General features: G+C 40.0%; 1 protein-coding gene across 3 annotated transcripts in view; it reads right to left on the reverse strand.

Annotated features, from left to right (window-relative positions):
• RASA3 (RAS p21 protein activator 3) overlaps positions 1-18122 on the reverse strand; it is a 133731-nt gene that overhangs the window by 72752 nt on the left and 42857 nt on the right. For all 3 annotated transcript variants that reach the window (XM_064407899.1, XM_064407898.1, XM_064407900.1), the window contains one exon: positions 7580-7683. In XM_064407899.1, coding sequence (XP_064263969.1) covers positions 7580-7683 — 104 coding nt within the window. The remainder of the gene's footprint in view (positions 1-7579; positions 7684-18122) is intronic.

The raw sequence follows: 18122 nt of genomic DNA on the forward strand, positions 1-18122 counted from the left end.
GGCTACAAACATTTTTCCAAAACAAGTCAATGCAGCCCATTAACCTGACCCTGAACATGCCTAGGCTTGTTAAGTCAGGGTCAGCATCTCCATATAAAGACTGACAGAATTTGGCTCAAGCATTCTCCATCTGTACACAACCATCTTCTGTCTGCATTACCTGTTGGTGACAAAGCATTAGGCATTGGTTAAAGGATTGCATCCCACCTTTTAAGAATAATTTTCTAGTTTGCAGAGGAGATATATGAATATTTATGATAGATGCTAGACTAGTAGATTTATTTACTGAAAAAGTAGCACAGCAGCAATAGGAAAGGAGCTTGTAATTTTAAAAGGGCACAAGGCCCTTCCTGAAGCATTATCCAACACATCTGGATCCAACAGTTATTTAACAGAAGCCTAAAATCAGAGCATTTCAAGAGCTCTTGCACCTTCTCTTTAGGTTATCTTTATCCTGGAACACCTACACAGTGAAAGCAACAGAATTTTACACACTGCTGCCAGGTGAGCTGATATGATATAATATCCTTCATTAACAATGACTGCAGTACAGTTAATTTACAGCAAAGGGTTAGGTCTGAGTCACACATTAAAAGGCCCCAAAAGCCTAATTAACTGAGTCTTCTCTCAGCTCTGAACAGAGACTTTGTCTCCTTCCTATATAACGCAGTATTAGGCAACAAGCGAGCCTCAAAGCTACTTCAGAAGTTGCTTCATATTAGTATGTTTAATACACAGACACACTGTATCACTGTATTGATTTAACATAACTGATATGAAGGTGCACAAAGAAAGCGGCTTTCAATATCTGGAAAGACTAGGGACAAATCAGAACCAATTTTAATCAACACTTCAGCCTGTGAGAGACTAATTATCTTGAAACAAAAAGCATTACTGCTATTCCAACCTACCTAGATGTTTGTAATTATCTGTATGAAAGGTTATTTGTCTTTAAATTAAAGTACAGAAACCTTTCCTGCCTTTTTCAAGAACAGCACAAATTCACTCACCTCTCCCATAACACAGAAAAAGATCGAAACAAGCAAACTCCCTATTTCAAAATTACAAAGATGAGAATTAGGGACAACATAAGGCTTCAGAGCCTTAGAAGCAGCAGAATTGTTCCCTCCTGGCTCCTGTGCAGTGCACCATGAAGCACAAGCACTATTAGACCATCTGCTACAATGGGTAAGAATGTAGTGGCAATAATAGCAGAACACTTCCAGCATAGCATTAGTGCATCCACAGAGAGTACTGAGGTATTTCATTTGTTTGGGTTTTTTAAACTAATCCAAATATACTAAGAATATAACTTATTAAATCTATTTTTCCCCTTTGTGGGATTTATCTTGTATAATAAGGCAGAGAAAAGTGGGCTGTGAACAAAACACAGCTTCTATCCTTTAAAGTGGGAAGCTGCGGTGTTGCATGAACTATCTTCTATCTGGGTTCTTTTGCTGGTCACAATCCAAGAAATCTCACCTGGCTTCCATCTGAATTTCTGTTCTCCCTCCCTGCTAAAAACAGCAAAACCCCCAAACAAACAAAAAGAACCCTCATCTAACACACCTCTGGTATCAACTCTCTGCCAGCTGCTCTCTGGGCCCTTAAAAGGCTCTAAATTTGAGACAGTGGCTACAGCCTGTGGCTGGTTGCAGAGGGAGAGCAGTCCTGAACTCCAGACCTGCAGTCACTGCTGTCTGCCTTCCAGGAGGCACCAAAACCCTGAGTATGCTGCCTGCACTGAACAACCCCCTCATTCATTCCCTCATTTTACATACAAACAACATTAAAACTTGTCCTCATGTCAGGAGGAGGGCTGCATGAAAAGACAGTCGAGGTTCTAGCACATTATGCTCAGTAGTTTTGTTTATATCTGTATTTCTAGGATCAAGAAGAAAAAAATACCAGCTTTTGAAAGCTCAACTTTTTTTTTTTCTCCTGCTCTTGGGACCACACATCAGGTTAAAAGACCATTCTGAGTGCATCCTAACAACTTATTCTATGCAGAGAGTATTTATTTTAGCCTTTCTGTGTAGCTGCAGAGAACCTTTCAAGGATAATTCTAGCTTATATCTTTTTGAGACTTGCCATTGTGGAAGAGTCATCTATTTCCTTTATTTCATTAGTAGTTATATTTATATCATACTGAGAAGATATGTTACTCCCACATCATCCACCAGTACATTACGGAAACAGCAACCAACAGCAAGCCCAAGCCATGGTCAGGCTAGAAGAAACCAAGGAACTCTATCTTCTATGGAAATTTTCATCTCTCCTTCATGCACTATTGGAGGATCTTTCCTGCACTTAGCTAGCAAGAAGCACAGTTCATCAGGGATGATTTTTTCAAATTTTTTTCTTTTAAACCAGTGAAATACTGAAATAAAAAAGGTGATGCTTCAGCTACATTTGGTAACAGTTACCTAATAACAGTAGATGGTTTGCTTGGATGTTTGGTAATAAATTATGGCAACCCTACAAACATACCTCCTCAGCTTTGGAAGTAACCATTAACAAAGGCACAGCTAATTCAAACATGCAAACCTCAAACAATTTTCAATTCCAAGATGTTTTCATTTTGTGAATCTCTCCAAGAGCTATGAGTTGGTTTCATCTACTTTAGCCCAGATCAGCTAAGTTGAACTACTTCTGAAGGCAAATTTGTTTTAGTGCATTACTTTGCTTCACCTCATCCAGCATTAAGCAGGAAAAGAGTTAAAACCTGCCAGGATACAATGGCCACAAGAGTCTCAATTTGTCATACAACACACCTAACAACCTGTATGAAGGTGACAGAGCAGCAAAGTTATTGTAAATGTAATTAACAGAACCACGCACTAGTCTCCTCCCACTGGCTTTCTGCTCCTTCACTGAAAAGCTTTAACATTTCACATCTGTGCTTTATTCAGCACTAGTCCATCCCCATCAGCACAGCAGCATTTTGTTCTATTCAGTTCCTGCTTAGCACAGATGTTGGCAAGTCAGTTTCATGTATCTCTCACCAAAACAAATGAAGTGCTGAGGTGAGAAAAACCAAACTGACTTAAGCAGAGGATAAATGATTGTGTACTTGTCACCTGAAGGACAGATGATATCAACCAATCTCTCACCCAAGTGTTAAGCGATTTGGTGTGGCATATTTCCTGTTTTTTATATTATCTGTATGTTTAAGGTCACAGCCTGGCAAGCCTGAGCTATTCATTACACACCTAGAAGAATACTAGCTCATGGCATATCACAAATATGGTTTTCCTCAGTAAATCTAGCTCAGTTACTGAGGTGTGAGAAACACAGTTTATTGTTATTACAGACACAGCATGTGTCCTTCAACATCTCAAAACATTCATTAAAGAACATTTGCCTGATAGCACTACTATGCTAAAATTCCTTCTGCTGCATCTAGCCAGAGACATCTTTTTTCCCCATTTACTACTGGAGGGCACCAATTGAGTTTTTCAAGTTAGCCCCATCTCATCCGTGTTCTTCTCATTCTAACAACTAGAAGGAAATAGCAATTCTACACATAACAGACACATATTCCAGCAAGCTGGCCTACTACTGCTATGTGATCATTCAGAAACAAACAAATGGGATTTTAAAATGCATTTACCATTGCTTTCAGTAGTATATTTCCTACTCAAAGCATCTCAACATACTATATCAAGTACTTAAACTCTATTCAGTAACAGTCAATATCACTTAAACGTCAACTTAAAACTAGTTTACTTTCACAGTAACTATTTGCTATATTTTATCTTAAAAAAAAGAGAAAAATAATCTTTCAGATCCACTGAACTCTGCATTTTCATTATATTTGCATTTCAACCAGTATCCAATATTCTTCCAAGACATAATGGTTCAAAAGCTGTGTCTGTTATGCTAACAAAATCCCAGATGACTTAGTAATTTTGATTAAGAAAATGCAAATGTAATAAGCAAACATGCAGACTCAAAAGATATCTTTATCTGCACAATCCTCCCATCCTGTATGCCAAAATACTACAGCATGTTCCAAAACATATCTGCTACACAAGTTCCAGTATGAGTTTGTTTAGCTCTTCTCAGAAGTTTGTGTCAAGAGGTTTCAGGGGGTTCTTGTTTTTCTTGTTTTCTTCCGCTTTTGGTAGCTTAACCATTCTCCTCTGTCACACGCTGAGTTGCATTTCTGAAGTTAAAGAATTTACCATCACAAACCTATACTTCGTATTTGAATAAATAAAAGCATGCCTGAGCTCCAGTAACCCTGGAATTCAGTATTGTAACAGCAACAGAAACTCCTGGAAACATTTAACAGTGAAGCAGACTGAATTCTGCTAACCAACCATCTACAAAAAGTAGCTGCTTGCTGAATTCTCACCATTTTGACCCATACGACTCCATTCTTTCTCTCAAAACCAGCCAAAAAACCAATGCAAGAGATGTCAAACAATTTACACACAAGCTCAGTTACATATGGACTATAAATTAGTCTCTCCTGGATGGAAGACAACCCCCCAACTCCCTCCTCTGAAAAAGTTCATTGCTGGATGAGCATGAGTAACTACATTGTCTTCAATAGAAATCTCTCAAGATAACAGAATATTACAAGTGATCTTTGGAATGCAAACAAAGGGCCCCTGACTCCAGAATTTGGTGGTTTAGTGGAAAAGAGCTCATTTTAGCTCTACTCTGATCACCCTTTTCAGTAGGGACATCTTCCAAATCTTCCTTGCTCAAGCCTCTTCAAGAAAAGGTTTAAGTCTTAAAACTGAGCTGAAGATAAGCATAGAACAACTATTGCTTTTAAATGTTAGACTTTTACAAATTGAAGCATTCCCTTGCTCAAAAAAATCCTCCATTGTTGAGCTTTGCAGCTGCTGACTGCCATACTGAAAACAGCCACAAGCAGTTACTCCAGTGCACTGTTCTCTTTCCAGAAAAATTTCCTACTACAAGCAGAATTTCAAGAGTAGTATCAAACTGACAGTAATTCTGGATTTCTTTTTTCCTTCTCTCCATTGCTATTTATCAAAGTTCACTATCTTTGAAATGCTTTTCCAAACATGTCTCAATAAGGAGGAAGGGGAACAGAAGGAGAAGGAGAGGAAAAAATACTACAATACATAATATGCATTGTAAAATCTCAATGTAGGCAGGAAACACCAGTTTTGACTTCTAGTGCTACCTCAACACTGTCATCAAGCTATGTGGTTTGGCTGACACACTGGAGAGAAGGAATGGCATCCAGGGGGACTTGGACAAGCTGAAGATCTGGGACAATGAGAGCTTCATTAAGTTTAACGAGGCCAGGTACAAGGTCCTGCATATGGGTCAGGGCAATCAGAAGTTCAAACACAGGCTGGGTAGAGAATGGATTCAGAGCAGCCCTGAAGAGGAGGACTTGGCAGTGCTCGTGGACAAGAAGTTCAACATGATCCAGCAATGCACACCTCAAACTTCTAAGGCAAGTGTATCCCAGGGCTGCAACAAAAGCAGTGTGACCAGCAGGTCTCGGGAGGTGATTCGGACCCTCTAACTCTGCTCTTGTGAGACCCCAGCTGGTGCACTTCTGGGGGCCCTCAACACAAGAAGGATGTGAACCTGCTGGAATGAGTCCAGAGGAGGGGCACTAAGTTGATCAGAGGGCTGGAGCACCTCTCCTATGAAGACAGGCTGTTCAGCCTGGAGAAGACATGGATCCAAGGAGATTTTCCATCTGCCTCTCAGTGCCTGAAGTGGGCCAACAAGAAGGCTGGAGAGGGACTTTCTGTAGGGCACGTAGTGACAGGACAAGGGGGAATGGCCATAAATGAAGAGTAGCTTTAAAGTAGACATTAGGAATGAATTATTTTCTGTGAGGGTGGTGAGGCACTGGAATAGGTTGCCCAGAGAAGCTGTGGATGCTCCATCCCTGGAACTGTTCAGTGCCAAGCTGGATGAAGCTACGAGCAACCTGGCCTAGTGGAAGGTGTCCACTTCACCATGCTTCAACCAAAGTGTTGAAACTAAATGGCCTTAGAGATCCCTTCCAGCCCAGGCCTTTCTGTGATCCTGAGACCAGTGTAGTAACACATCAGTTTGCCTACCTGTGGATTCTGCAATACATGCAAAAGTTAACACTGCCATTTCCTGAAGAGAGTGAAAAATGAAAATTTGATCAATCATTCAAACATGCAAACAAAAGTCTTTCTATTTTCTGCATGTCCTCTTCACAAACTGCTCCCAGTACCTTTAAGATTACTCTATCATCTCCTGAATAATTCTCCTCCAACATCAGAGCTCAATTATTAAAACATGAATTTAGGAAACATGGAGAAAACAAAAATGTTTTCACTTCTCTATCTGCAATTTAACCTGACATGTATTAAGTAGTTCAAGAGACTCTTTCTCCAAGAAAAGGAGTAAAGCCCTGAGCAAGAAAAGTCCCTGGCCTATTGATGGGTCACTGCAGCTGCTGAAAACTGGTGACACACAAGAGATCAGAATTTCAACAACAGAAACCTCATCAGTTGAAAGAAGGGAGCTGTTACTTTCAAAGCACAAGGGAAACTAGACATTAGAGAGAACAAAAAGATTTCCAAAAGCTCACACAGCAATCAGAAATTGACTCCTCCCCAGGATTCTACACACACATGAGCTCACTTACGGACAAAGAGAATGATGACCTACTTTCCCAGCTCATATGTAAAACAGTAATTAAAGAAAAAGCTTGTGATTGCATGACAAATTACTGTAATGTAAAGATACATGTAAAATATCTGCACTACCACTCCATGGTTTAAGATAATAAATTTTATGCCATTATACAAACTGTTGCTCAACATCTGACAACTTCCTCTCTACAACCTTTGTCAAGATAGCCATAGCCATCTATTTCAAAAGAGATGAATAACTGAAAAAAAAAAAAAAGCCCAAAGCATTCAAGTGACTTAAAATAGAAACTGTTCCCCTCAACAACAACTAAGCTTTTACCAAGTTTTTATCCCCAGAGAGATAAACGGAGTGTTACGCAATTTGCTGCAGATGAAATGCACAGCAAATAATATCTGGAAAAGCAGGAATCTTGTCCATCTCAAACAGGCACTGGAAATCTTTTAGAGCCATTCTGTAGGTGACAGCTTGCTCTGATACACTCCACAAAATTCTGTCATCATTGTACTTGGGGTACCCACAGCCAGTAGCTGTTCCTCTGCTTGCTGTTTGAGTGGCCACAGTTTAACAATGTTGTACACGTGCAAGTGTGGGGGCCCTGGAAAACTGCAAGACTAATGGCCCTGCACTTAGAAAAAAATAAAAAGTAGCATTTGCAGTAACAAATGAGGTTGTCAACATTTAAACAAGGTTTTGTAGACTGTTTTAGTTTGACTGCAATCTGCATTCACTATCCCAACAGACAGTGCTTCTCTCCCCAGGTTTTTAATACATAATATGCAATACTGAAAGCATTTTTGACAACTGACAAAAGGAGACAATACTGAGCAGCACGTACCACTATCAGTCCTATCAAGACCCCCAACTCCTAAGACTGCAAATGATGTAAAAGTTAAAATCCAAGAGAAATAAGCTGTAAGGAAAATAGTAATTTATGAACACATACCTATGATGGAATCCCTTCGAAAAACATCTCTGTCAAAAATATAAAATGACAGATGGCGAAAGGTCCGAGGAATTTCACAGTAAAAGTCTTCTCCATAGAAGGGGCTGAGTGAACAAAAAACAACCAACATACACGAACACATACACACACACAAAAAAAGGAAAATAGATTAGTGTTGGTATCCTGGACAAGCTGGCGTGTTTATATTTCACACCCAGAACATCAGCTCTGGACGGTGATGGTCTTTCCCACCAATGAATGTTCACTTTTAAGCACTGTTCCAATTTGACTCTTCCTAAATTTTTTAAATGCTCACAGAACAAGGTTTTTTAATGAGGAAAAAAGAACAGATACTTTCTATCTGGAAAACAAGTATTCCTTTACAAAGGGGGCAGAGACCACATTATTTGTTAACATACAGTGCCTTGAAGGGTAGAGAGAGGCCCCTGCTGCCAAAGAATGCTTATAATACACCATTAGGATAGAGATTACAAAAGCACACTGAACAGGATGAGAAAAAACACAGTATGGTTCATGACTTTTTTTTTTTAAGCATTTAGTATACTTAAGATAAAATGCCGACAGCCATTACTTCTTTTCTCAACCCCTGCAAAGTTTCTTATTTAAAGTCAGATTTAGTCAACTGGCAGTAACTAAGCCTTGGAGCTGGCACCATGCTTGTCACCTCCGAGCACTGAATATCTATTTTTGCATAGTGGAATTGTACAGTTTTTCAGGTTTTGGTTTGTTTGGTTTTTTTTTTTACAGTAAGAACTTTTTTTTAAAAGATATTTTTTTAAAAATAAAGTACTATCTCAGCATGAAAACCTCTTTAGGGACCTATGGGGCTTTCTTTGGATCCTACCAATTTAAATGGAAAAAAAATTCTCAAGACACCTGACAGCAATGCTTTCAGTTTCTTTCTATCAAATTACATGGTTAAGGATTTACTCCTAGGAACTATAAGCATATATAAACATTATTTATTCATTGACAGGTCTACCATTTTACAGACCTTTCATTCCAAGTCATTCATGCTTCAGTAGATCTAAATGAGTGGATGCAATTCAACTCACATGGACAAATACAGCAAGCACAGCAGATGTAGATTTAAAAATATATCTAATTCCAACAGGCTAAAAGCCAGCAAGCTTTTTCTTCTCCCCTTAAACACAGATCTCCTTATTGCCTTGGTTGAGCTCAAAAATGAGACACAATTGTGCTATAGCTTAAATCACTATTAAATTTTTTTATATTAGAAAATTACATATGCAAAAGTTATTAACAGTTCCTTGAATAAACTTTTAAATTTTTCAGAATTTCGTCAGGAAAGGTCATTTCCCTGGCTTCTTTCAGGGATGTTTAACACCACCATATGTTTTTGCTTATATTTCTGCCTATGGGAAAAATACGCTCCCTCAGAATCACCACGTTCCCATAAAAGCTAGCTGACAAGTCTCCCTTACAACACAAAGACACTGCAAATTAGCTCATCAGTTTGTGTTTGAAGGGAAAATGACACAATTTCATGAAATCCAGAGACATCACTCAGTATTCACCAAGAACATTATTTAAGTCACTACTCCACTAGCCACACGTAACAACACATGTTGGGTGAACAACAAAGCCCAAGGCATATCCACAGGTTAAACTTCCACCAGTGAAACGGTTTCCCATTCCTTGAAAAAAATGCACCCAAGTTATGAGAACCAATGTGAGGCCCACTCAGTCATGCCTACTGTGAAGGCAGGGGGGGAAAACCTGACAGCTGGAAATGGCAGCTGGTTTGGCTCTTTGTCCCAACTGCCCCATCCCATTCAGCACTCCTCCTCACATCCTCGCCACCCATTCTGCTCTGAGAAGTTTCATTTGGAAGCAAGAATTTCACAGCCACCACTTCAGGCCCAAAATACCTTAATTCTTTGACAAAAGCAGCTCCTACCAAACTGGGAACTACAGAACTGTCCCAGCAGCCATGCCTCTGCTGGCAGCCCCAAGGGCTTCATTCTGCACATCACCTGTTGCACATTTTCACGTGCAGGATTAACCCTAGGAGGCCAAATAAATGCATTAATGTTGCCCAAATACCTAGTGCATTATACATGCAAAACACTTTCATCATTCTGAGCTTTAATACTCTGTTCAGCCATAAAATTGTCCTTTCTGCTGGAAGAACACGACAGATGAATTTATTCACTCATGACCTTCAAATGAAACAATACTTAATGAACTGTGGAATATATATCCAATCCTCTATCAACAATATGAGGAAAGCTCCAGTGTACTGCAAGTCTAAATGCAATATAAATACAAGTGACTTATGCTGAGCATAATTTCATTATTCTGGGGGGAAGAGCAGGGAAGAGACATCAACTGGAACCTTTGGCAAATCCCCCTTATTGTTTGCCAGGGGTGTTGAACAAAGGCAGAAGTTAACTAGCATCACACCACAGCAAAACAAACAAGAGTCAGAAAAGCAGTGTGGACAACAGGAGGTACCTAGCCCAGTGCACAGAATCAGAAAGACTAATTAACAGAAGAAATGCTGTGAAGGCTGACTTAGCCATGCATGGACAATATCAGGTCACTACTACTGGCACAAGGTTTATTAGTCTGAGCCACCATCATCAGAAGAGAAGCTTTGTTCTGCTCTTGGCTTCTCCCCTCGGAGATCTTGAACCCCTTGTAGCTTCACAACCTCTCATCACTCAAGTAACACCCCTGAGGTGCACTGCTTCTTAATTAATTTAAGCAAGCAGATTTCCAACACAAGCACACTCACTCTGCACTGGATAATTAGCCAGCAAAGTTTTAACTGTAAGAATACACATCAAGATAAATCTGGTATGTTCCCAACCCAATCTTGTGTAGCTCTGCAGAAACAGTAACTTCTTTCTGAAGAAATCAAACACAACCACACAAATACTTCCAGCTTCCACTTAAATATGTGCTTTTTCTCCATGTATCTCTTCAGAACAGTACTTGCTTTGTCTCCCACCAAGACCTGAAGAGCAAGAGGTCACAGCAGTCAAATCCCATGATTTATTTCCCAAGCTAACTTATCTTGAGCAAGAACCCCAGGGCTCCAGAATGGTTTTTCCAAAAGAACAGCTAAATCCCTCCCCCAGCATCTCCTCTCTCTGAAAAGCCAGAATTTGTCGGATGGGGATTCAGTGAGTACTTTTACTTTGACAGAGCAATTAATAAAAAGCAGCAACATCTGCCCGCCCAGCCCTCAGGAGTCTGACAACATCCTCCAAAACAAATACTGGAACCAGCCTGGCCAAAAACTCAGAAATCTTTCAAGAACCAAGTGAGTTCAGATTCAGCTTACAGGTTTTGAGATGAACTTTCCTTGTAGATGAATCAGCCTACTGTCAAGAGATATTTTAATCATTCAAAGTGGAGGAGTGACAATGAGGGCCTCCTCCCCAGCCCTGGCAGCACAGACTGCACATGAATGTCATCACAAGGGAAGGGCATGGCCAAGACCAGTGCTGTCATTATTTCAGTCTCTTCTGGACTTCAAACAAGTAATGGGATGTAACTGCTGAGAACAGGAACTTGCAAGGCCAGAAACAGTGGATCTCCTCTGAAAATAGAATTCAGCTCCTTCCAAGCAGAACATAACTGCATTTTCAAACCCAGCTTCTTCAGTAAGGACTACTAAGTTGAGAACAGCTCTGCTAATTTTGTTTTAGTTTTGCCATCACAGCAACAAGAAGAGTATTAGTGCAGGTATCAGCTAGGCTTTAGTTATGAAACAGGGCTTGTTCTCAAGTCACTGTCTCTTGTTTTCCTGATGGGGTTAGAAATGGAGAAAGATTTGTACCAATTTTTAAATCCTTGCTCCAAGCTTTTAGGCACACAAGGGCCTGATTAACCTTCTATTCCACATACTCTCACTTCACACCCCTTTCTCGTTTCTTTTTCAGTACATGCACATACCTTAATATGTCCTGAAAGAGGGAAGCCCGAGCTCAGCAGTCCTTTTTCCTTAGAGAGCACAGGGCTCTTTTACTACAGAGCTTTTGTACAGCCTCTATCACCAACACATACACTGAATAATCTCTCCTCAGGACACTTTCCCTAGTATGCTTCCACAACTCTCACCACAGAAGAGACACACACAAAAAACGAAGTCAGACAGATGCATAAACAGTGCAACCTATTTGAACCTTCAAAGCATACTCACTCTCCCCTCACCAAAAAACTTGCTTGTTATGAATGCTCATGGCATGGGAACAAAGTATGTTTTCTTGGAATACCAAGGAAACAAAAGTAAAAAAGATCCCTCTAGGTATTGTTTCACTCACTCACAGCTTTCCAGCCCTCCCCATTTCAAGGTATCTATTTTTGAATGTCTTCTAACACATGTAATGTTTTGGCAGTGGGTATTTTCAGGAGACAGGGAAGGAGAAGAGAAACAAAAATTACTGCGCAGATCAAGTGGAATGAAAGCAAATAATTAAGAGAATCCTGACTTCAAACACAATAAACCCTCTAAAAAGGGTTCAAAAATTGTTCACATTTGCATATTTTACTAAATTCCAAAAGCATACTTGCAACTTTATTTCATAGCTTCATGTATCTACTGATACCGTCACAATATTAACAGAGAGGAAGAGATTTCATAAAACAAATGTTAATGTAAAAACATTTCTTTAGTTTCAGGCTGTGTTACAAAACCTCATGCTTCTTTTTCAGTACTTAGGATTCGCTAAAGCAGTTTTGTTTTTGTGTTGGCACCAGTACTTCAGTGGATGAAGTGAAAGAGTCGCATGATGAATAATAATGAAACCTCTCAAACCAGAATTCTTTGTGTATGGATTTTTTTAACTGCTTTTGTGATTAAAAGTAAGGACTATTAACATGCCACAGACAACTCCACATCCTCTGACTATTTTAAAAGGTTTAGAAATACTGAATTCATCCTGCTGCATGAACTGAACACCAGAGTTCACATCACCATGTGAGCAGGAAGCAAAATCAGCCTGTACAAAGGAGCACACTTGTTTGTTTCTACTACTAAGCATTTTCTACTACTTGGCTAATACTTTTTATGCTATGCTTTGCAGCATATGTAAGGGAGTGGGGTAGAAGAGAGAAGGTTTATTCAAAGCAGATACAGCAAGCCAAATAAAATCTGAATGCACTTCAGTCTCCTACTAGACACAAAACTAGGAGACAACAGGCAAGTAAGACAGGCTCTGTAGAAGCCAGAGTTGGTAAACATCACAATAACTGTCTGACACAATTTATTAAAAACTACTAATATTATATTGGAAGCACAGATTTGGCAGAGGACATGCAGCAGAAAGTATATGGGACAGGAGGCAACATCTAAATCCAAACATATCGCTTATGCCCACTGTTGAGTGTGCTGGCTGCAGTCTACCAGACACCAACTGCACCTAAATGAATTTTTTCTCATGTCACTGTGCAGAGACAGTCAGATGAACAGGGCTTTGTTACACCCATAACCAGCCCTACTACACAGAGAAGAAAATAAAGCAGTGTGCATTTTCTCAATCCTGTGCTCGGAAGAGACAGACAGACACATGAGCTATAGTTATCAACCTCACTTGACAGTTGCTGGTTTGGCTCAATGGGGCTTACAAGGATTATGATAAACTGAAGCAGCAGCCATTTGGCCCCTGGTCACCTCCCAAAATATTCTGTAAGATGACACACACAAACAGCAGAAGTCACATTACAGCTGCATTTACTTTTTTTTTTTTTAAATCACTCAAAGCAGCCTACAACACCAACAATTGTTACTCACATGGGTGGCTTTTCATATCGATAAACACCCTCATTCATAAACCCTTTCTTGGGTCTCAAGGTTCACTTCATTCTCCTTCTTCCATTAACTCTTGCTTCCCTTACTGGCACCCTTCCCAGCTATATTACTTCCCTGCACAGCCATGCAGTCCCTGGCTTCAATCATATCCCTGACCAGGCTGAAGCTGTACCCCTACCAATCCTAAGCCCTTCCCTCAGAGCCCGGGGTGTTCCAGAACTGAAGTTTATTGTCATTAGGAATTCAAGCCACAGTAAGGTGCTGTTACATGCAGAAGACAGCAGACCCTGGGAACCTGCAGGAGTGAAGTGCAGAACACCCTACAACATCCACCTCAAGGCCTCTCTGCTTAAGGAATCTGGGCTGGGGAAAGCTGTTATTTCAAGGAGGTGAGCTGGCAGTGTAAGAATGTAGAAACAGCTAATGGAGCTAACTCAGATACAACAGCTAATTTTGGCAACATTCCAACTAAGGGAAACAACTTTGTGCTTAAAATTTGAGAAGTGGCCTGCATCCAAGATGTAATCAGAACACGAGAAGTTTAGCTACACAGCCATGAACTCCAAACACACTGGGAAAAAGGATTTAAGCAGACCTAGAATTAGAAATTAGAATTAAATGTGGCAGTAGAATAACTTAATGAAAGTTCTGACAACTACTGGCTGAATTTGTTACCTGATCTAATTCTGAAACAAACGAGCACACTGCAGACTTGCAGTTCTCATTGTTATGTTCACCAGAGACTAGCAAAAAAAAAAAAAAGACCAGGGAAAGTGGGGAAAGTGCCTATGGCTTCATTTGCTGTTTCATTCAGGCTTTGATCACTATGTTTAGCATGTGAAAAATTCCTCAGCGAAATAGTGGTGAACTAAATAATCACAGACTCAAGATGCTTGGCTCACCTCTCTAAAGCACACACAGTCAGACATTTGATTCTTAGCGTACGACAGATTTTGCCTTTATTCATATCCTTGAAACAAATTTAGAGATGTCACATTCCTTCCATTCTTCACCTATGATTTGAGAAGCTGCCTTGATTTCCTGTTGCAGCTGACACTGCCCTTTAAGTGAATGGGCACACGTGATGCAAACTGCAAAGGCAAAGTCAGTCTTAACACCAACAATCCAAGAAAGTTCATCCTCAGGAAATATCTGTAGCTAGGAAACACTCCTGGATGGTGGAGCCTGAAGTAGGGAAAGCTACTAATGGGGGAAGATAAGTGGTTTATTGAGCAAAGGGTATTAACAGGCAAAATTCCTGTCAGGCTGTTTACTTGCAGCTCAGAACTAAAGAAAATTTGTAGAGCTCTGCATTTTAAAAAACAGTCATTCTAACATGTTCCTTAGGCCATAAAATACACGAGTCCCTTCACGTACATCTTTGCTAGGTTATATGGAATGGATCCAAATCTATTCAGTGTCTTTGTAGATGACGGCAATATAAATATTGAATGACAAATACAAAACAGAGAAGCATATTAAATCCTGGCTCTAACTGACCTCTCCCTCATATCTTATGACTTGCATGTGACCTTCTTAGAATTTTGTAAAAGCTGGTGCCAAGTTTACAAAAACAGTGCTGCTTGAAGAGTTCAAGATTCTCTCCCTGAGAACCTGGATTTCTTGGTCTGACCAATTCACATATTCAGTATTCTTGCCCAAAGATCCCCAGAGAAGTGAGATGATTCTGAACTACCCATATAAACAGCACTTTCACGTTGCTCTGTCGTTTTATAGGAAGGCCTGCCCCAGTGGTAACCAGCCCTTGACTTGTTTCAGTCAAACACTACTAAGTTTATTGCAGCTGCCCTCAAAATCTTCCAGCACGAGGCAACAGTGCCCACCATCCAGTTTAACAGCAGCCAAGAGGCTGGATGGCAGGAATGATTGAAATTCTATGCTGTAATTTATGAGCCCCACCTGACTGCTGAACAGAGGAGGTAAGCTGAACAGAGGAGGTAAGATTCACCACACTGGCTCCTCTCAGTTTTTGAGACACACATTTAGATAAAGGGCATTAAGCTCATAGATATTCTCTTCAGAGCACTGGTAAGGGCACTTGACTGGACAACAGGATGTGCTGGTTCAATTCTTTTGAGTTCTGAATGATTCACACGTTGTTGATTTAAAAGGTTACTGCTCTCAGCTGTCTTCTCATGCCTCTGCCACAGACTAATAAAAAAAGAAAATATGTTGCAGAAGATCAGGACAAAGCTCAGGGAGGCAACTTCTTACACTGTCCCAGCATAAAACAGGAGAGGATGAGTCAGAGTCTGAAGGTTCTATAACAGATATTCCAAACAAGCCAGAAATGGACATTCATCCAAGTCCCTCTGGGAAGGAGAGATAACTGCTTCCTTTTTTCCATCTGCCAGTTCTATTTAAGCTTTACACCAGGAGCAGGCCTGCACGGAAAAATATACATTTATGCAACGCCTAGCAGAAGCCTAAAGAAACTCAACTGAGGAAAAAAAAGGGTGGGGGGGAATAGTAATTCCCAACTACACAAGACCTTGTATCAATTACAAGCCTTAAAGATGGACTTCTCCAGGATAAATCTGAACAAGAAGACATCATTCCAGAATCAGGGCTGCATATGAATGACCTCCTAATTCAGATTTTCACACAAAGTATCTTGTTTTCTATAGACTACATGAAAATTATTTTCAAGCTTATTGGAAGATGAGGGAATTATCAGCTTTAGTAAAAATACAATAAATACTTAAAACTTTAGGGCAAGCCAGTCCTGTGCCAGACATGAAGGGACAGGAAGTAGAAACCCGGTATGAACAACAGACCAGAGCCAGTGATCTCCCCTTCAAACTGCAGAGGAGAACTGTGTCAAGCTGTGTCACACAGCCACGCAGCTTTCCAGGGAGGACTCAATTAATTTAGTCAAGCATTGGCCCAGCTTCACATCCCTGTTCCCAAACATTGTGTATCACTGCAGCAACACCTCAGAAAAACGACCAACGCAATTCATTATTAAGTTGGCAAGTGCTGGCCAAAGGGGCACTGTACATGAGAGCAGGGATTTCTCAGCTGCACAGAAATTCCATAGGGCAAGCCTCACCTGCCCAATAACTCCCTCAATGGGTTAAATCCATCTGCAAACAAGCATTAAAGAATGGCACAGCATGACTGGCTTCTCGTCCCAGAATCCTACAAAAAACAATGGGCAACTGCAGTAGGGTCTGGTATCATTTGAAAAACATCTTCTGGAAGGCTACGTATACATTTGTTTTAAAAGATGTAAACACAGTCACGAAAGATGAAGCAGCTGTTTGAATGCGCTTCATGAAGTAAGAGCAATTCCTACCCACAGACTGGGAAGACATCCCAGGATTACCACTCATGTATTTGGGATTTTTATCTGTTCGTCTTTTATGGCCCAGAAAGGCAAAACCAGGGAAACACCTATAGGGCTAAATGCAAAACTGAGTTGATATCAATGTCTGTAAGTGGATATTCAGAGACTCTAAAGCAGCAAGTTTTTCAGAAATAGTATTTTAGAACAGAAGCTCACACAGGGAGAAGGCAGGCTCCCACTGATGATCGGAATTCACTAGGAGAAGAAAGAATGATGCAGGAGACCATCTTTAGTCAAGCCTTAGATAAAAGAAAATAGGTCCATACTGGGATTTTGAGAGGTCATCTGGTCCCACCACTGTCTCAAAGCTGGAAGATCCCTATTATTTAGTTGAAACTGACCATATAGAACCTATTAAAAGTCATCAGCAATAAACACAAAAACCAACAAAATCTACTCCAGTGATTCAGAACCTTTAGCAGAGATTTTTCTTCACAGTTAATCTTAACCTCAACTTCCTTCCCCACTGCAATTTGAGTTCATTATTACTTGCAATATCCATACAGGACAGACAGACTAGTTCCCCCCACTTCAAGTTTTTGTTCTGGTGGGGGGGTTGTTTGGAGTTTTTTTGTTTCTTATCTACATATTTATGTCTACTCTCATCCTTCTTCTCTAGGCTAAACAATTCCAATATTTCAATCTTTCCTCACTGGCTATGTTTTCCAGACCTCTGATCATTGCTCAGTTCTCCCCTGAATTTGCCTCAATTAACAAAATTAACTTAGTCATGTCAGGAACCTAGAAACCTTCCAATTTTGCATAGCCTCATGTACCTCTCCATCTTTATAAGACAATCTAAAGAGAGATGGAACTTTTCCCACTGAAGGCATTATACTTGTTGCTTATTTTTATTACCAAGAGTTTATTTTTTCAATAGAAAAATGCCTAGATTAATTCAAGGAAATGACACCAACTATTCTCACACAACCTCACTTCCTATCTTCCATTTCCCTGTGAAGCACTAATGATCATCCAGAATTTTTTTTTTAAATCTCAAAAACAACAACAACAAAATCAGTTTTAAAAAAACCACTGGTTCAGGGATATTTGATTTAGGGACATTACATGTCAGCTATAGGGGTGAGGAAGAAGGCATACAGAGCAATTTTTGCTTTTTGTTTGTATACTATAAATAAAAGAGCATTAGCACCATCACTCAAAAACACCAAGGCTTAAAGATAATAAAAATTTGTGTGAAAAAACAATTAAAGAGATTTACAGGAATAAATCCCATTCACATTCCTGAATGTGTCAGGTACTGAGTAGTTGGGAGTGAGGTCTAGAGATACTTCCTGAAGTACATTATTTGCAATAACAAGACAAATAGCAAATTCCTAACATATTACTCAAATTGGGAAAAGGGTGAG

The sequence above is a fragment of the Passer domesticus genome, chromosome 2, assembly GCF_036417665.1.
Source record: "Passer domesticus isolate bPasDom1 chromosome 2, bPasDom1.hap1, whole genome shotgun sequence".
NCBI classification, from domain to species: Eukaryota; Metazoa; Chordata; class Aves; order Passeriformes; family Passeridae; genus Passer; species Passer domesticus.